The following is a 20,398-nucleotide window of genomic DNA, read 5'->3' as shown; positions in this document are numbered from 1 at the left end:
TAGGACACTTTCACAGCACTGAGCGATCTCTAGCCCTATCCCTTTGGGTTATAATGATGGATGAGTGTCATGGTGAGTCATAGGAGTATTCTGGAAGCCATTCCCACACTAGGCAGTAGGCAATAGTGTAACCATACACATAACTTACTGTGAACTACATAATCATCTCATCAGATCCAAACTAAATGGTTTAAGTCAGAGCCCCAAAATACCTGTGACCATTTTGATGCCACCCGACTGAGTGAAAGTAGTTGGATGAGGAAGTATTATTAAAATATCTTCCTTATGCAATTATATATGCAATTATACATATAATTACACACACACACACACACACACACACACACACACACACACACACAATCTTACTGCCAAGGGCCCACCCGGGGCCATAGAAGAAGCCTATACAAGTGAGCCTAGGTAGCTGAAGCTTCAATACTTCAAGGTAAACTGTATGTTCTGTCACTACTAAACTGGAGTCATCTGGACTCTGTGTGTCACCAGGAATGGGCATTGTGGTACAAGGGATGAAAGTGCCGATAAGAGAAGCAAGTCGGTGATAACCTAGTGCAGGGGTCAGCAAACTATGGCTCACAGGTCCACAGCCTGTTTTTGCAAATAAAGTTTTATTGGAACACAGTTACACTCATTCACTTATGTATTGTCTATGGCGGATTTTGCACTACAATGGCAGCATAGAGTATTTGAAACAGAGACTGGTCCACAATTTTGGGGAAATTGTGAAGGTCTCGAAGAAGAGGAAAATGAGGCAAGAAAAACTAATGCTGGATTTAAACTCTTGGGATTTAATTCTGCTTCCATCATTTCATGACTGTGCCTTTGGGCAAGTTTCTCAACTTTTCTGAGCCTCAATCTTTCTTCATTTGTAAATGGGGATAATAGTTCTTCTATCATAAATTTGCTATGAGGATTAAATGACGCCCTGTATGTAAAGTGCTGGCACAGTACTTGACATGAAGCCAGGGTTCCATACAGGTCATAGGCTATTATTAGCTAACAGCCTCAAAGATACCAGTTTTTTGGTTAAAATATTGTTGGCTGAGGTAGAAGGATTTTATGTGTGCTTGTGAAGCCCTGCGGGTCGATGCTAACACTTTGCCCCCTGAGAGGTTCTCATTGTTATGTTTCACAGTGATACATCTGGGACAGCCTAATGAAGATATGATGCGATTAAATATCATCCCGTTGTCTCTCTACCAACTCACCCCCACTCCATATCACGACCAGAGTCTAGATCATTTTCCTCTTCTTCAGGACCCTCACCATTTTTTCTGGAGGTAAGTGAATTCTCTAATTCAATTATTCATTCACCCTGTCTTCTTAGAAGTCCTGGATTTTCTAAGGCAACATCAGCTGTGCAAACCCAACTGCTTTGCAGTTGCCACCGTACCCCTCTTTTTTTGTCTTATTCCAGATCACTCTTCCTCATTCAGTGCATAATGGGGGATATGGTTGGCAGAAGAAACTTTTTCAGAAATAAGTCTGTATTGGTCAAAATACTTTGGGCTGCAAATAAAAGAAAACCCAACTACATTTGGCTTAAGGAATAAAGACATTTATGAATTTATTAGTTTATCTTCTTGGGTTGGCCTCATGGTCCCAGGATGGCTGCCTTAGCTTCAGTTATCACAGGACAATGACAATATCAAGAGCAGATGCAGATTTCCAAGGAACTAATGAAGCTTAAGCTTCAGAGTCCCTCACTTTCACAGGCCCCTTCAAGACCTGACAATGCACTTCAGTGGCCATATACTTTTGTGAAAATTTCAAAACTAAGATCTATGTGTACTCTTTTACTTAAAGAAGGTGCTTTAAATTATATATACTTTAGGACTCACAAAATCTGGATCCACCCCTGCTCCTAAAGTGGAAAAAAGAATTGTCTTACTGTGGGTCCCTTTTCTAAGAACAAAGAAGAGCTTCCTGGAAGTCTCTCCTAGCTCCACCTCAGACTTCCCATGGCATCTTATTGGCCAAAACTGTATCACATGCCGTGCTTTATTTGTTACTTGGCGTGTTGGTTCATGTTCTCTAAAAAGCAGATGCCAAGACTGAGTTAAACATACTAGAGATTTATTAAGAGAAATGCCCATGCGAGAAAATGGGAGGGAGTGGGAGGAGATAGGGAGAGCTGGCAGACAGCTGCACAGGTGGTCTGACTCTGAGTGAAGGAGAGAGAGAGGAAGGAAGGTTGGGTGAAAACATCTTGCACTGCAGTGTAGTCTAAGCAAAGTTCAGCCAGGCCTTTGGTGAGAACTAGTCACCTGTTGAAGCAGTGCCGAGTCTCCCAGGAGTCAGCCTGTCTTGGTTTCCCTGCCACACTCTATCAGTGGCTGGGAGCAGCCTATGGGAAACACGAGTCTTCGCCAAAGCAGTTATGGATTTTTTGAGCACAGCAGATGGACTGATGTCCAGTTACACTCCTTGCAGTAGGAGATCTCAGAGACACGTTCTTATGGCCACTCTCTTTAGCAAGGAGAATGAGAACCCTATGGTTGGCATAGACCAATGGAGATTCATCCCTGGGACAGGGAAGGGCCCAGGCGACCTAGGAACTTGACCACTCAGAGCTGGCAGAACAAAGGTGAGGATTCTTCTTGGAAGGAAGGGAAGGATGGCAATGGGGAGGCAAGAATAGTGTCTGCCAACCTCGCTACCTGCCTGCCTCTCGACACAGCTCTTATACCAACAGATGGTCACTGAGCATGTCCATCTCAGCCAGACCTGAATCAGACATGGCTGATCTTTATCAGGCGCCTTTCCTGACCCCAGGGCCAGCATAGTGTATGCAGTAGAAGGAAGGCAAACAGCCACTCCATGAGTGCTATCCAAATCTTGATATTTGTGATGAGCTTGCTGTAAATAAATGCTCTTGTCCCAGGCCTTCTCTGCAGATCACCTGAGCTCAGAGCTGGGCTGCTTTTGTCTTTGATTTTTATGGGGGTGTGAGCTTTGGCGTCCTGTGTCTATTCTAATTTGGCTAATTGCATGTTGCCTGTTTAAAATCTCCCCCACTGTTTCAATTAGATAAAAAGTTCTTCATGTTCTGCTTGGCAAATCAGGTTGCAAGCACTTGGGGTCCTCCCCTTTGGAGGGGAGGTAGGTGTCATTAATTATGCATGAGGCATGACAAGTTGAACAAATTATTTGAGTACCATTGGAAACCAAGGAACTATTTCATGTGGCAAGAGCCTGGATTACTGAAGTTGTCTCTTAACTGGTCTTCCTGCTTTCAGTCTTGCCCCTAATTTCCCTTTTTTAATCTCTACCCAACAGTCAGAGCGATCCCGTTAAGAAGCAATTCAGAGCATGTCACTCCTGTGCTCAGTTCCTACCAATAGCTGGTCAGTTGCTTCTAGTAGAAGCCAAAGCCTTTACACTGATGTGTAAGGCCCTACATTAGGGTTCTGCAAACTGTGCCCCCCGCCCTCCCCGACAGCCTCTACCTCCTTCCACCGTTTTTCTCCTCAGCACTTTTCACTAACATAATGTGTATTTTACTACTTACCTTGTTTATACCCTCAACTCTGAAAGCGAGCTCCTTAAAGTAGTGCCTCACACATAGTAGGTGCTCAATAAATGTTTATTGGATGGATACATATAACATTAAAGGCTCAGAATTTTGTTGCACAACAGAAGACCCAAACAAGAGTGGCTTATTCAGGCTGGTAAGGTGGCTTCACAGTGTCATCAGGGCCTCTTGGCTCCTGCAGCTCGCCTCTCTGCCTCATCTTTGGTGAGTGGCTTTCTTTACCCAATAGTGTCCTCATGAGCACAGGATGTTCACTCCACCTCTGGCCTCCCTTTCATGTTCCAGGCTGGTAAAAGAAGGAAGTGACTGGGAGGAGGAGGTGACACCTAATCAAAAAAGCAAATCTTTTCCAGAAATGTCTAGCACACTTCTGCTTATAGAACTAAGCCCCGCAGCCACTGCCAGCTGCATAAGTTAGGAAATATGGTTCTTATACAGGTCACATTACTATCCTGAAGAAAATTAAGGTTCTTATAGTAAGGAGAAAGGAGAAATGGATATCAGAGAGGTGACTTACAGCATCTGCCACATATGGACTTTGATTTTTTTTTTTTTCTCAGCTGGCAGAAGTACAGAGGGTGGAATTTGGGAGAACTCCCAGGACTTTGGAAAAGTGCAAAAGACAAAATTGCTGATTTTTACAAGAGGCCAGTCTAAACTTTCCCTGTAGTATAGTTTCACAGCTCCCTGAAATTCCCTTGTCACCCCACTTATCATAAGGTTTATGTCATGCTCACCATTGCTTCTCAGTCCTGAGCGGTAATGTGCAGCACATGGTTGATGCTCAGGAACTATATGAATTAATAAATTAAGTGAAATGAATTCTGGGGAGTGCATGCCCACACACACACACATAGGTACATATATGCATGTGGTTTGTCTAAATGCTTAGATTCCATTTATTACATGCTTCTTATATGCCATCTTATATATTCCATTCTGCCAACGATCTTGGCAAACCAATAGTAGCATCTCCCTTTCAAGGCTCTTGTGCAGCAGCACAGAGCTACTAAATGGTAGAAGTAAGATTCTAATCCTAGGTTGCTAATTCTAAAGCCTATGTGCCCCTGATCCCATTCACTCATTAAGTCATTCGACAAATATATACTTACTGCTTACTGTGTGTCGGGCACTTTTGTAATAATCGTATTTCTTGTGTGAGAGAACACTGCTCAAATCAAAACTTAAATTTTGGTAAGTGAAGGGTAGTACAAAGAATTAAAATGCACATGCCCTATCTCGTTTAATCTGTGTCTTTCTTCTGAAAGTTTCTAAGTGAGGAACCCACCCATGTGCCTTCCGTGTCATGTGGCCTATTTTAAATTTCTCGATGTTTCATTCATATGCATATTATTTGTTTAATGAGATTATAAATTACTTGAGATTAGGAAGTATGCCTTATTCATTACTGAGTTCCAATCTTAATCTTGCCTATAATTAAGACAGTGATGGGCACACTGGGCTCAATAAATTCCTGTTGGATGAAACAGAATTAGTATTAGGCAAGGTTTTTGGCTGCCAGCAACAGAAACCTGTCCTGAGTGATTTATGCAGGAAAGGACTTTATTGGAAGGATGTAGCTCATAGAACCAGCTTTATAACATAGGCAAGAATAAAGAGAGTTTAGATTAAAAAAAAAAAAATACAGCCAAATTCATGGCTACTTGAGCCGCTACCACTGTCACTACCACTACTGAATGCTCAATCTATCATTTCTAGAAACTGAATGCTGATGTTTACCGCTGCACTACTGTATCAGCTAGATTGTACTGCAGTGACAAACAACTCCAACATCTCAATGGCTTAAATGACAAAGGTACATTTCTCACTCCCATTATATTTCAACAATGGTGGGCAGGGTGACTCTGCTCATCAGAGTCACTTAAGGTTCCAGGCCAATGGAGGCCTTATGCTTCCACGATCCCAGAATCTGGAAAAGGGAAGGGCATGAGGACAACTGGAGCTAACCAATTTAACCAGCTCATAAAGTTCTTTTCTGATGTGACACAAGCTACTTCCCCTCTGTTTCATTGACCAAAGCAAAGTCCATGACCATACCTAATTTCTTAGGGGGTGGGAAAGTGCAATTCCATTAAGTGCCCAGAAAAAGAATTTTTGTATTTGTGATCAGCTTTGATGATTCTGCAAGTTCCAATACCACTTCCACCACAAATACTTGCTAACTAGCTCTGCGTTTTGTGTGACTCATTTAATATTCAAAATCCTGGTAGAATCATCCAACCAGCCAAGGTCAGGTCATGTTCAGTGCTTATCATCAAGGAGGTACATGACGGAGGTAGTCAGTCAAAAGGCCACAAACATGACATATGTCTCCATCTTTTTCGGTTGGAATCTATACTGCTGATCAATAAAACCTGCTTTTCCCAAGGTGATGCATTCTAAAAAGGATTCTAAGATATGGGCTAAATTCTAAGCTCTTTAAGGAGACAGTGTTAGATACTCAAAACATTTTTTTTTTTAAGAATAAATTAACAAAGGAATTGTATCTTATTTAGTCTTATGCCCTAGGACCTAGCACTCAATACATATTAGTTCTACATGCTTCCCCAAGTGTTTTTTTCAAATGAAAATGCTATTACTTAAAAAAAAAAATGTTAGGAAGTCAAATAAAATAGAAAATGCTGTGTTCATTCAGTCATTCTTTGTGGTAGCCAGCCTGGGAGCTAGTCAATGAACCTCTCTACTGGTAGGCACACCCTTGGGTAAACCCCTGCCTCCTTCCTGGGTGTGGGTTGCATTTATTGATTCACAGATAACAAACAGAAAGACAGGTTATTAGGTTACAAAAAGATCGTGGCTTCCATTTTCAGTACCTTCTCTTACCCTTCTGTTCAGAGGGAAGCCAGCTGTCATGCTGTGAGCTGCTCATGCGACGAGGAACTGAAGCCTCTAGCCAATAGCCAGTGAGTACTTGAGGTTTACCAACGGTTATAAGTGATCTTGAGATGACTGCGCCCTAGCTGACACCTCGATTATAGCCTGTGAGACCCTGAGCTGAGGACTCCCCTACCAGATTCCTGATCCACAGAAATCGTGATATAAAAAATGTTTGTTCTTGTAAACCACTAAGTTTGAGGGTAATTCTTTATCAACCACAGATAACTATAACATTCATTTATTCAATAAATATCTAATAGCACTATATGAAGCACTTAGGACACATTAGTGAGCACAATAGACCTGATTTCTATCCTTATAGAGTTTAAATTAATTTAAACAGGCTTCTAAGCTGCAGAAATAGACAGAGGCTTTAATATGCAAATGTTCATCATGAAACTCTAAGAGAGGAAGAATGGGTCTCTAACTTTTAAACTTTTTTTTCCCCTCTGCATTTCATAGGGTTAATGTTTTATGGAACACATACTGGAAAATTCTCTATTAGCTAAATGAGTAAATGAATTAAAGTTGTCATTTTAAAGGCTTAAGCTCCCCTGCAAAAATTTTAGAGTATGTCCCACTTTGTTCATTATAGGCTTAATAGCCATTCTCCTTTTCCTGAACCCCATGCACACTTTCACTAATTTACTTAGCAAACGTTGACTGATGACTGTGTTGTAGGGTTGTAAGGCCTTGCAAGCACCAAACTGTTGCTCGGGCGATGGGGCTGCTGTATTTCTCCTGAAGTATATTTGGAATCCACTAATTGTTTCATATTGTGAGTAATGGCTTCAGCCACAATGTTTGGGCAAAGAGCAAAGGAGAAAAAGAATGGGATCGGCTAATGTTAAAATCAAACCTTTGCTGAAAACAGTAATGTGTATTGAAGCAAAGCATTGTCCTCAAAGAGAGGAGACATAATCGGTATTGAAACAGTGCCTGAAGTATTTCATCCAACTGTATTTAAAACGTTTAAAAAACTCTTGGAACAAATAAAGCCCTGAAAAGATCTTTCAAATTGACATGAATTCTTGGCATGCTTTTCCCTCTCCTACAACAGCCCGCTTCACAGAAGCCAGGGGAAGCAGGGCTTTTGTCTTAATTGTCTAATGTGGATCAAGTGTTTCGTCTTTTTGATGAAAAGCAAGGAGAAAAAGGGGCATCTCGTCTACGAAACAGATGGAAACGGCAACCCCGTTTCATCTCTGGGGCCCCGCACCTCAGGAATTTGCATGACATTTCCCGATTTAAGGAAGTAAGTAGTAAATGTCCTGGGACACACGTCTTAGCAAACGATGTCCCTTTTCCACCCTGGGAAGGCATTTGGAGTCTGGTTTAGAAATAAGGCAGCACTGATGTTGGCAAAGGTGCAGAGAAATGAGATGGATTGAAGATTTACAAGTAAAATGTGAAGGCGGAAAAGAAAATAGAGGAAGATATTTATCGTCTTGAAAGAGCAGGCCTCTCTATCCTACCAACATTAAATAGAAGAATTAATAAATTTAACTATGTGAAAACAGAAATCGCATGCTAGGTAGCTAGCTAGCTAGCTAGCTAGCTAGCTAAATAAACAAACAAACAAACGAATGAATGAATAAATAAATAAATAAATTTAAATGAGGGAAATGGCAAGCCACGGAGAATTATCCGTAATATGTATGACACGGAAAGATTATTTTTATTCAATCAGTAATTCTTAAAAATAATTAAGGAAAAGACAAACATCTTAGGATCTACCTCCTCCCCCCGCCACCAGACGAAAATAATGTAAATAGGGAATTCCTACAAGCAAAGATATAAAAGACAAATACGTAAACAAAATTCAGCCTCAGGGGCGATCAAATAAATGTTAGACACCATATTAAGAGATAATAATATAACATAGATAATGGCACAATCTCTATAGAGTCCAGCTGCTGGGGTTATTGCTCCTTAATTGTATGACCTTGGACACGCTGCCAAAACACTCCTTGCCTCCATTTTCTCATCTGTAAAATGGAGGTTATAGGGTGTTGTAAGGGGTAAGGAAGTTGATACATATTATACACTTGGAAATAGTATGGAATGGTATATAAGTGTTACTTATTATTAATTCTCTCATTAAATTGAAAATATGAAAATAATAATAGCAATGATGTCAAAAGAATGGAGGCAGGCACCCTTGTACCCTGCTGGTGGGTATAATTGATACAGTGTACTTGGAGAGCAATTTAGCCTCATGCATCAGGCTTTTAGAATGCTGCATTGCCTTGGACCAAATTCCATTATAGGAATTTTCCCCAAGGAAATAAGAAGTCAAATGCATAAAGACATAGCTGTAAAGATTTTTTTTTTTTTTTTTAGAGCTGTGTACAATCCTGCAATGCTGGAAGAATCTAAATGTCCAGCAATAATAGATTCATTGAGCAAATTATTGGACATCTGTTCCGTAGAATTCTACGTGGTCATCGGATAATATAAGGAAAAGTCACTATAAAGGGCATTTTGGGGACAATTGAAATATGAATTATATTTTAGATAATGTTATCATATCAATGTTATTTCTTGGGCATGACAATGGTCTTACAGCTCCTCGTAGGGGAATGTACGATACATGCTAAAGTATCGTGATCTTTGCGACTTACTTTCAAATGGTTCAGGAAAAAAAGAACATATATATCACACACACACACAGACCTCTTTTACAGAAAGATAGAGAAAGCACATGTTAGAAATGGGGAATCTGGGTCGGGGGTGAATGGGGTGTTTATTTTTTCCATCAACTTTTCTGTTTAAATAAAATAAAAAGTTGAAAAATATAAAAAAGACCACCGAAGAAAAGTGATATATTTTAATGAAAAAAGTAGTTTATAAATCAATATACACAATGTGATCTCTCTTTTATTTTTTAGTTAAAAGACTAGGAGTAGATAATAGTAGCCGGTATTTATCAGAGCCATTCTGTATACCAGGCACTGTGCTAATTACTTATATGCATTGTTTCTTCTAGCTAAAACCCTATGAGATTATGAGGCATATGATCTTCCCCACATAAAGAATTAATAGATGGAAACTCAGAGATTAAAAACTTATGTAAAAAACCACACAGCCAGCCACCGGTACACGAATAGAGCTCTTTATGACCTCAGGCCCACACTATTAACTACTACTCTATTACCAAGAGAAAAGAGCAGAAGGCTGCTGTAGGTGCTGCTGATGACATTGATTATAGCTAATAATTATCAATAAAAGCTGTAGTGGAGATACATTTAAAGAAGTAGAGCAAAGAAGTTAGTTCTACAGGGCAGGACACTAGGAGAATGGTAGTTCTTACTAAAGTGGTGATATTCGAGATGGGCATTGAAGAATGCATAGGAGTCCAATGGGGGAGGCGGGGAATACATTTGATACAGAAGAAACAGCATAAATGAAGACACACAATGTGTTTAAGAAGAGTGTGGAGGCAGGTAACCAGGGCAGATGGCAGCAAATGAGATTGGACAGAGACCAGCATTGATTCTTTCTGATGGTGATGGGGAGTTGGTTTATAAAAATGAGCCAGGCAGCCGAGTAAAAGTATGTCTGGATGAAAAGACGAGGCTAGCACTGGGGAGACCAGGTTGGGGGCTCTTTGGAACAGTCCCAACAGGAGGCAGTGAATGATTTTACCGGGGTAAGGACAATGGGAACAAAGAGGGGACAGAATCAAAGCTTCCTCCTCTGAAAGTTTGCAGCATTACTTTGGGACATACTCCATAATAGACACATCTTGAAATATCATCTTCCTAAACTGCTCCTTTACTTGTCCGTGCTCACAGCCATACCTACCGGTCTGTTCTGCTTTGTCTGTGTCATATCTACCTACAATATCTCTGAAGTGTGCCTGTGTAAGTACGTAAACATGCCTGAAATGATGGTAGTAATAGCTATAACTAGTTTTTTGGATTTCTGGTAATTTTTAACTTTCTTCTTTGTACTTCTAAACTTTTAATGATAAACAGGTATCATTTTTACTAGTGCCAGAATGCTATTTTCAGAAGAAAATTAAATTATTTCCTGTCCATTATTCTGAAGCCTACCTGTCAATCAGAGTAGTAAAATATAATCCTTCATCCTTCAGCATTCTACCTTTTCCAAACTCCTTTGCCCTCCAGCTTCTTGGTGGGTTTGGACAACGGGAGAGACTGGCAGAAGACAGGGTTCAGGAGGAGGGGAGAGCCCAGGGTTTTTCTGTCCCCTCCCTGTCTGCTTCTGGTCGTGTTCCTCACAGCAGTTGTGTCTCATCCATGAACTCAGACCCTGCCAGGCAGCCCTTCCCAACCTGGAGCTGTCTCTCCTGCTCAGCCTCCATTGTGGTTCTAGATCCTGTTGGATGGCTTGGCTTCTAGGCTCTGGTAACACCATCTTTTCCCTGTCCCTCCAGCCCTGGGGGTGGCAGAGCCTTATTGCTACTTTCCTGGTTGCCTCCTTCCTGTCTGTCTCATTTAGCTCCTCAGCTCTCCTGTCTCCTCTGTAACTGATTCTTTAGATTCCTTCAGATTGAAACACCTTAAGTGGTTTGTGTTTCCCAGTCTGGACCCCCTACCTAGAGCAGAAGTTCCAAATGGATAGGATCTGTACTTCTTCATTTTTAGAATTCCACAGGAGGGGTATAGCAATTACCATATTAATGGGCCATTAGGAAATCCATGGGTGGAATCTGGGGGTCACTGAATCCCAGATATCGTATAACAATTGTATATAAGTAGCATTTACGCACATACATGCACTTGTTTAGGGAGAGAACTGGTAGCTTTACCAGTTCATCAAAAGATGCATGACCTCCAGCCATGAAGAATCACTGCTGTGAAGGCCACGCTCACATTGGAATCTGCTCTGAGAGCCCCCTTATATTGACAGGTGCAACTATACCCCTTGCTTAAAAGTTACCTTTTAAAGCTCTTTGAGCTGTGTGACCTATCTACTCTGCAACTGAGCAAACTATTATGTAAACTCTATGATTCTTTCTTACAAGAGAAAGTTCGAAAGTAGTGAGCATACATTTTCCTTTCTTATGTGGAGCAAAGTGAAATTGAGGTGGACATTTATTGTCTTCTACCTAGTAACAGAGTCTTGCACTCACGAAGATGCTCGTATAGCAAAGGGATCATTTCTGAGCTTCACACACACTGACTATCCATTTAGGAAATAGCTGATATTTACAAGGGGCTTGCTCAGATATGGTACAGCACACCATATACAACCTGTTAATTCATGTGTATAATCCTTGAACTTCCCCTTTCTTGAAATTTATTGCACTTGCAGCTCTTATTAATATCTGTCTTTGGACTAAAAGCTTAACAAGAGCAGGACCCAGAAGGAAGGCAGACTTCCCCTAGCCCCCTACTACCCACACTGTGCCTGACCTGTAATAAAAGTCACCAACACTAGTGAACATTTACAGTGCTGGCCATTGTTGTGATGAGCTCCGTCAATCCTCACAGGTAACTACTGAGACATGTGGTATTATTATCCCCAATTACATATAAAGAACAGAGGCACAGTGGGGCATGAAGAGGCTGAGAAACTTGCTCAAGGTTATATAACTAGGAAGTAGGAAGCTGGGCTTCAAACCCAAGTGGCCTTGCAGTTCACATTCAGTAGATGCATAAGAAGCTCATGATGAAGCCCTCAACATGTGTGAATCCAACTGAATGTGGCTGTTTCACATTCTGGTTGTTGCGTTAGTAGCTGTACTAGCTGATTGGTTTCTAGAATGCTGAAGGACGAAGCATTATATTTTAGTACTCTGATTGACAGGTAGGCTTCAGAATAATGGGCAGAAAATAATTTAATTTTCTTCTGAAAATAGCATCCTGGCGCTAGTAAAAATGATACCTGTTTATCATAAAAAGTTCAGACGTACAAAGCAGAAAGTTAAAAACCACTAGAAATCCAAAAAACTAGTTCTAGCTATTACTACCATCATCTCAGGCACGTTTACATACTTACACAGGCACACCAGAGATCTTGTAGGTTCGGTTCCAGATCACTGCAGTAAAGTGAGTTGTAATCTTTTTGCCAGTGGAGGGCCTTGCCTTTAATTTGTAAAAATGCAATATCTGTGAAGCATAATTAAGCAAAGTGCAATAAAACGAGGTATGCCTGCATACATATTTAGCCCTACATAAAGCATTTTACATAAATGCAATCATATTATATGTGCAATTCCAAAACCTGTTTTCAAAAATTTCTTCCCTCACCAATATGTTGTGGAAATAAAGATGGCCATCGTTATTCTTTGCAACTGCTTCATATTCCCTTATATAAATCACTATAATTGATTTCATCAGGCCTTGTTGAAAGACATTGAGGTTGTTTCCCAAAGTCCGATGTTAAGGCAACCTTACCAAGAGCATCCTGTATAGTTTTAAAAAAACTCACAAGCATCACCTTGGATAACATCAGAATACAGGATTTCTGGGAAATCACAGGGAATGCACACTGACATTTTGATACATATTGGCAAACTGCCCTCCCAAAAGATTGCCCCAATTTATGCCTCACCATGACACACATTCATCATGACTTGACTTTACAAATCTTTGCTAATCTGATAGGCAAAAATCCCAGTAATTTAACTTCTGGGTTTTTTTTTTGTTTGTTTATTTTTTAATCTTTAGTGTATGTTTATTGTCTATCTGTATTTCTTAGAGGACAATATATGTGAGACTTTCAGTTTTGAAGAAGAGAGTTATTTATATACAAAAAGCTTCATCCCAGCATTATTACAGCAGTTGGAAAACAGAAACAACCAATTGGGAACTCAAAATACACCAATTAAGGTATGAACATATGTTGGAATATTTTGTAACCACAAAAAAAAGGAATAAGTTGGATGCATATTTAATAGCATGCAGAATGATTATACAATCGAGTTTGAAGAAATCCCTTGAGGACAAAAATCAAAATGCAACATAATGTACAGAATAATTACAACCCTTAAAATATATATGTTTAGAAGAAAAAAGATGGGGAAAACTTAGAAAGAGTATAAGGAAATACAAGAGGTTAATGGTGATGATCTCTGTGAGGTGGAATTCAGGATTATTTAAATTTTCTTCATACTTCTTTGCAGACACTGAGTTTTCTAATAGTATGGGGCTAATATTTAACATTTGGTTGATGTGTTTATTATTTTGAGTATTTTGAGGTCACTCACACCCAGACACTTAATCATTATCATTAATGATTTATTTTAGTAAACTAAATGAACATACAGCTTGATTTTTTCATAATACTATGGAATGTACTCATCAGTACTACTGGTACTGTGTTAGGGGCAAGATGCCAGCTTTGAAGGAGTGAGCCCTCTGGAAGGTGAGAGGGAGCATGTGCATAACATCTATAGCATAAGAGGGAAGAGCATATCTGCTGATATATGGGAAAACTCCCAAGAGGAGGTGGCATATCAGCCCAGCCTTGAAGCATAAGCTGGATTTTATATATAACATTCGTCATTGTTTCCTGACTAAGAAATGGGTTTATTGTAGAAAATAGAAAAATGTAGATGATGGTAACAGACATTTATAGGGTAATTATCTGTCATGTGTAGGACACTGTGTTAAATCCTTTCTACGGAAAAGTCTCATTTAACCCCCATGAGTGTGATTATTTTGTTCATTTCAAAAGCAAGAAAAAGATAAAAGAGACTGGATGAGTGAACAGTAGGAACATGACTAGAAAACTAGCAGTACTGGAACCCAAGTCGACCTGGTGCCACAGAAGAAGATAAATCAAAGCTAAGCCCACTGCTTTCAGTCTCTTTTTTCCCCTGCGCACAAGGCTTTTCCCGGGGTTCTCTTGCTGCCTGCACTCTACTGAGAGTGGTCATCACTCAAGCATTATCAGCACATAGGCGGTAATTGAGGCATATGAGTAGATGCAACCACAGGGAAACACATAGAGGGGAAGAGTAAAGGTCCTAGGAACAAACCCGGAGCATTAGAGATGGAGACACCTTCCCAGATCTGGGCTGGGTGAAGAGCCGGCAGCATCGAGGGAAACTTTACAGTGGTGGTAAACTTGAATCTTAGAGGATGAGAACTTTGCCAGGTGGAGAGGAAGAAGACAAGTGGGCTGAGCAAAAGGAACAGCATCTACAAAGGCTTATCGGATGCAAAGAAAAACACCGGAACTTGGAAAACCAGCAAGTGATTTCAGTATGGCTAGAGAGCAGAGTGTGTGTATGTGTATGTCTGTGTGTTCATGAGTGTGCTTACATCTGTGTAGATGTGCGAGTATACCTGTGTGTCTACGTGAGGCGAGGGTGATGACAGAGGCTAGAGAGAAAGGCAAGGTTCAGATCATTAAAGACTATATATTCCTGTATTAGTTGGGTTTCCAAAGAATTATATATGTTGTATATACATATGTAATATATATTCTATTGGTTTTGATTCTCTGAAAAAACAGAAAAAACATAGAGGGATTTATTATGAGGAATTGGTTCATATCACTATAGCAGCAGAGACCCCCCCCACAATCTGATGTTTGCAAGCGGGAAACCCAGGAAAGCTGGTGGTAAAATTCAGTTGAAGTCGGAAGACCTGAGAATCAGGGGAGCAGATGATGTCAATTCTAGTCCAAAGGCTGAAGAAGATGAAATGAGATCTCCTAGTTCAATCAGTGAGGTGAGGAAAACCACGTTGGGGAGGGCAATCTACTTTACTGGGTCCATAGATTCAAATGCTAATCTCATCTGGAAAGAGCCTCAGAGACATACCCAGACAAAATGTGTAAAATGGGCACCTGTGGCCCGCTCAAGTAGATACATAAGACTGACCATCACAGTCCCTTCTGAAAGGTTTGGAATATTACAGAAAGCAAGTTTGGGAACAGAGTGAAGAGATCACTGAAGGCCAGCTAATCAGTAAGAACTTGATTGACCAGGAAGGCAATGTGGAGCCTATGAATTTTTTCCAGAGGAATTACAAGATCAGAACTGGGCTTTTGAAAGATTCTTGGCCTGCATGGTTTGGAGAAAGAAGAGGCAGGAGAGGAGACCAGCTGGTAGAATATTACAATAGCCAAAGAGAGATATAGGGTAAGGGTGGTTTATTGATGTGAAGACATGGGTAGCTTTTAATTTCAAGCTCTGGTTAGTTGGTGTATTGTGGCGAAGGGAACTGTGATGGTAGATTTGGGTTGACAGATATGAGAAACAGACAATCTACTGGGTTATCTAGGAAAGTCTATTGGTGAACTTTAAGCCAACAGTTAAAAAGCATGTCTTTCCTTCCTTCATCTACCCATTTACAACAGATATTTACTGAGTTCCTATTTTGTGCTAGGCCTATAGATGGGGAACCCCTGGTCCAGTGTGCAATCTAGACATGTTATCAGACTGAAACAACCTAGTGTTGTAAGGGCCCAGAAATCAACAGCCTTAGAATGGGTGAGGTATGTGGGGGGGCGGGGGCGTGTCACTCCAAGCACCCAAGCCAGTCCTGAGGGGTCTGGGCTACCTTCCCACAAAAGGGGAATTCGAAGACAAAAATTCTAGCCAGCCAGAGGAAGATTGTTTCCTACCCCACGTAGAGACAGTGTGTGAGAGCTGGGGAACCCCAGGTGAGGAAGGTAAGGTTTCTGCCCTGGTGGGTGGAAACAAACGAGACAATGCCATTGAAATAAATGCAGCCAAGTCATATATATATGTTCTATCTTTCTTTAGTCAAAAATGAAAACTCTCCGTGCAAATTTACCCTTTTCTAAGGCAAGACTGTTTGGAACCATATTCACCAGGAGACATGAGCCTTTTCCTCCAGAGCATCCTTCAGGCCTTTGAAGGGTAGGCCCAGGGTCCTCCTGGCTACTGAAAGAAACCTAGTTAATGTGCCCTGGTGGCAGGCAGCCAATATCTAGCGAATTGGCCTTCCAGTGGGTGTGCCTTGCTCTGGCCCCTCAGCTCACCTGGTTTCTTAATTCCCTCCACACTGGGGCAAACCCTGGCTGAAAGAGGGCCGCAGAAATTGGTTTGGGAACCTGAAGGCGGAGGAGGGGAGAGAGGGAGAAAAAACACGCTTCGTGTATTAGAGAAAAAAGGAAGTGAAATCCGAAACGTATTGGGTAGAGAGCAACCCCAGGCAGACATTTTTGTAAACAGCTGGGGGAGCATACCTCGGTGTGTGGGTAGAAGAATCACCTGCCCAAACTATCACTTTCCCATTCTGGTACCAAAACCAGGAGTCTGAGAGGGAAGGACAGCAGCATGGGGGCAGCATATGCGTCTCTACGTTCCTAAAGGACCCTCAAGTGCCAGGCTGCTGTTCCCCACTTCCAGCAGCCTTGATTAGGGCCCGGGGCGTGTGTGAGGGGCGGGAATGCGTGGAGTTGAGGAATTAAAAAAAAAAAAAAAAAAATAAAAAAAGGCGAGGTAATTAGCATCCTCTGATCCCATTGGCTCTTCTCTGGCCCTGATTTACATACGCCCGCCCCACTGGCTGCCGGGGGTTTGCGGGGTTTGGCTGGGTTTGCAGCCGCCGCCGTCGCTGCTACGCTTCAGTGCGGGGCGGGTTGGCGCTGAGCGAACCCCGGCCCGGGAGCGGGGATCCGGGATCCGGGATCCGGGAGCCTGGAGCCGGGAGTCAGCTGCCCGCGAAACTGCTGCTGCGGCGGCGGCGGTATTTGAGTCGATATCCGTCTTATGAACACCGAGGCCGGTGGCTTCTGCGCCCAGCCCGGCCCAGGGAGGAGCGGGTCAGACACTTTATTTTGGAAGAAAGGGGCGAGTCCCAGCGTGAGCTTCCCTCCCGGCCTGGCTCGCTCCTCAGTGCGTCCCAGCTCCGGCCCGGGCTCTGGAAGATGACTCCGGGATCTGCCCTGTGTATTCCACAGCGGCGGCTTGGGGGAGGCAGCCGAAAGTCGTAACACTTGGTAGTAGCGGCTGGTGGAAAAGTGAGCCGAGGCAGCTCGCACTCGGCTCTCCTCACGCCCCGGCGCCGGCTGCTCCTCGCTGCTCCTTACCCTCGGCTCCCCGGCGGCCGCAGCATGAAGTGGCGCAGCGATGGCCAGGAGAGGTAAGAAGCCCGTGGTGCGGACACTGGAGGATCTTACGCTGGACTCGGGTTATGGTGGCGCGGCGGACTCGGTGCGCTCCTCCAACTTGTCCCTGTGCTGTTCCGACTCGCACCCGGCGTCCCCGTATGGCGGGAGCTGCTGGCCGCCTCTAGCTGACTCCATGCACAGCCGGCACAACAGCTTTGACACCGTCAACACTGCCCTGGTGGAAGACTCCGAGGGGCTGGACTGCGCCGGCCAGCACTGCTCGCGGCTGCTGCCGGACCTCGACGAAGTCCCCTGGACCCTCCAGGAGCTGGAGGCGCTGCTGCTGCGCTCGCGGGATCCCCGGGCAGGCCCGGTGGCCCCCGGCGGCCTGCCCAAAGACGCTCTGGCCAAGCTGTCAACGCTGGTGAGCCGGGCGCTGGTACGCATCGCCAAAGAGGCGCAGCGCCTGAGCCTGCGCTTCGCTAAGTGCACCAAGTACGAGATCCAGAGCGCTATGGAGATAGTGCTGTCCTGGGGCCTGGCGGCGCACTGCACGGCGGCCGCGCTGGCCGCACTGTCCCTCTACAACATGAGCAGTGCCGGCGGCGACCGCCTGGGCCGCGGCAAGTCGGCGCGCTGCGGCCTCACCTTCTCTGTGGGCCGCGTGTACCGCTGGATGGTGGACAGCCGCGTGGCGCTGCGCATCCACGAGCACGCCGCCATCTACCTGACCGCCTGCATGGAGAGCCTCTTCCGGGACATCTACGCGCGGGTCGTGGCCTCTGGGCTGCCCCGGAGCTGCAGTGGCCCCGGCTCGGGCAGCAGCTCCGGCCCAGGCCCGGGCTCTGGCCCCAGCGCGGCCCCGGCTGCGGATAAGGAGCGGGAGGCGCCGGGAGGGGGAGCGGCGAGCGGCGGCGCCTGCAGCGCAGCCAGCAGCGCTAGCGGCGGCAGCAGCTGTTGCGCCCCGCCGGCCACCGCTGTCACCGCCGCTGCAGCCCCGCCGGCCGCCGCTGCCAACCACCACCATCACCACCACCACGCGCTCCACGAGGTGCCCAAGTTCACCGTGGAGACGCTGGAGCACACCGTCAACAACGACTCGGAGATCTGGGGACTCCTGCAGCCCTACCAACACCTCATCTGCGGGAAGAACGCCAGCGGTGAGTGGCTCGCGGGTGCCTCCCCCTCCCACCCAACCCGGCCAGCTCTCGTCACAAGTTTGCCTTGCGTCCCCCTCTCGCGTCGTTCCGGCCACCCGCTGCTGTCCCATGCTTCTGAGGGGACCACCGAGCTGGAGGGGGCCCGAAACCCGCCTGTTCCCTCTGGAGTTCAGGAGCCACTTTACGTGACTCCTAAGGTCCCTAGTCCAAGAGCGCGCGATTCTGTTCCCACTGCCGGGCGGGGTGGGGCGGCGGCTGCCTCCCTACGCCTGTGGGAAGAACTCAATACTCTTTTTTGGGGGCAGGTTTGCGGTCATTAGCGCATACTACATATTTCTGCCAGAGCCTTTTTTTTTTTTTTTTGATCTTGAAGGTGCCAAATTCTCATGTGCACGAGTTTGGCTCACTGGGATTCACGCGGAGACGCGTTCCCCCCTCCGCCGCCCAGTTCGCTTACTTCCCCGCACTCTTGGAGACAACTGCCAGCGCGCGAGTGGAGAGGCCCCGCGGCTGTAAGGGCAGAACGTTTTAGAGCTCGAAAGGCCTAGAAACAGTAGCAGTGAGGGTGTGTGTGTGGTGACGGGGTGGAGAGGACAGACTTATCGGTCCCAGGTTTTTCCGTGGCAGCCTTTGAGGGCCGGAGCGAACAGCTGGTGGGGTGCTGCGCAGTGGACAACCCCAACTCCCCACCCCCAATGCCGACCTCCCAGCTCTTGCCATCGGTGCCCTGTGGCAGGGAGCTGCAGCTGTCACCACTTGGCTTAAGGAGGGCCACTAGGAACCCAGGCAGGATGGGAGTGGGGCGGGGTTCTAGAGGGGGTTGTCAGTTTAGGGCGTCGTTTCCAGCAGGTTCTGTCATCCCTCCCGCATCCCCCTATTTTGGAGGCAGGAGCTGGTTGGGTTTGAACCTGTGGTGTTGGCGGAGGAGGGGGCGCGATCTGGGGCTCTTGTTTTCGAGAGCTCTAGCTGGCTGTCCTGTCTGCGAAAGCCGGAGCTAGACACTTCAAAGCTTTAATTTTCCACAGGAAATGGTAGAAGCGTAACTGGAGACTCTAAAAGCGAAATAAAACTTTGTTACATATTCAGCGGTTTGGCCGGAGGTTGCGTGGTTGGAGCTGAAATGCAGTCTTTCTGGGCGGATTTCATTCATGTTGCTGCCTGTCCGTTTTCCCGGGGCTTGAAGGAGAGATACGGCGGGCGCGGCCCGGCCTCTGGGGGTGCCAAGTCTGTGCATGTGAGTGTGTGCGTGTTTGTGAGAGTCTGTCTGTGCGTCTGAGTGTGTGCGCGGCAGTGCGTGTGTGTGTGTGTGTGTTAAATGTGCCTGAGAGTGCGCGCAGGAGCGAGCAGGCGCGCGGCTCCAGCTGCAGTTCTTTGGAAACCCACCCTCCAGCTCTCGGTCCCTTCCCCTGGCTTTGATCAGCATTGGGGGAGGGGAAGGAAGGAGTAAAAGCGGCGGTGCGCGGGTGGGGACGGGATCACGACTTCCGCGTTGGTCCCCGAGACTCTTCGCGATCTCTTTGCTAGAGCCCTTCCCCCTCTGCTGCCGGTCGAGGGCGCAACCCCTAAAGAGAGGGTATCGGTGAGGCTTCCTGCCCTTCCCCCACGCCCCGCCCTCCGCGTGAGATTCTGAGATGGAAACACCCGGGAGAAGGCATTGGTCTGTGCGTGTGCTTCTTCAGAAGGGGTTGGATATACTTCCAAACCCAGGAGCTCTGGACTGGACTGTTCTGGTTTTGGAACCCTGCTCCTACGAAAAGAGCAGAGGGGCTTACTTTTCTTCCCA

General features: G+C 45.0%; 1 protein-coding gene and 1 long non-coding RNA gene across 3 annotated transcripts in view; both read left to right on the top strand.

Annotated features, from left to right (window-relative positions):
- Nucleotides 1-7,077, top strand: part of LOC112481877 — a 52,918-nt gene extending 45,841 nt beyond the window's left edge. The window contains exons 2-4 of one of the 2 annotated variants that reach the window (XR_003047070.1): nt 1,154-1,298; nt 5,273-5,369; nt 6,410-7,077. This is a non-coding gene — a long non-coding RNA (uncharacterized LOC112481877). The remainder of the gene's footprint in view (nt 1-1,153; nt 1,299-5,272; nt 5,370-6,409) is intronic. The other variant, XR_003047071.1, reaches the window with a different exon arrangement.
- A 9,821-nt stretch (nt 7,078-16,898) lies between these two features.
- The window catches only part of BTBD11 (BTB domain containing 11), a 262,548-nt gene continuing 259,048 nt past the window's right edge, over nt 16,899-20,398 (top strand). The window contains exon 1 of the mRNA XM_006914511.3: nt 16,899-18,615. Within this exon, the coding sequence (XP_006914573.1) occupies nt 17,475-18,615 (1,141 nt within the window). The 5' untranslated portion in view covers nt 16,899-17,474. The remainder of the gene's footprint in view (nt 18,616-20,398) is intronic.

This window comes from Pteropus alecto, unplaced genomic scaffold (genome assembly GCF_000325575.1).
Source record: "Pteropus alecto unplaced genomic scaffold, ASM32557v1 scaffold94, whole genome shotgun sequence".
In the NCBI taxonomy this organism is placed as follows: domain Eukaryota; kingdom Metazoa; phylum Chordata; class Mammalia; order Chiroptera; family Pteropodidae; genus Pteropus; species Pteropus alecto.
The sequence above is the reverse complement of the archived record's forward strand: the minus strand, read 5'-3'. Positions and strand labels throughout refer to the sequence as shown.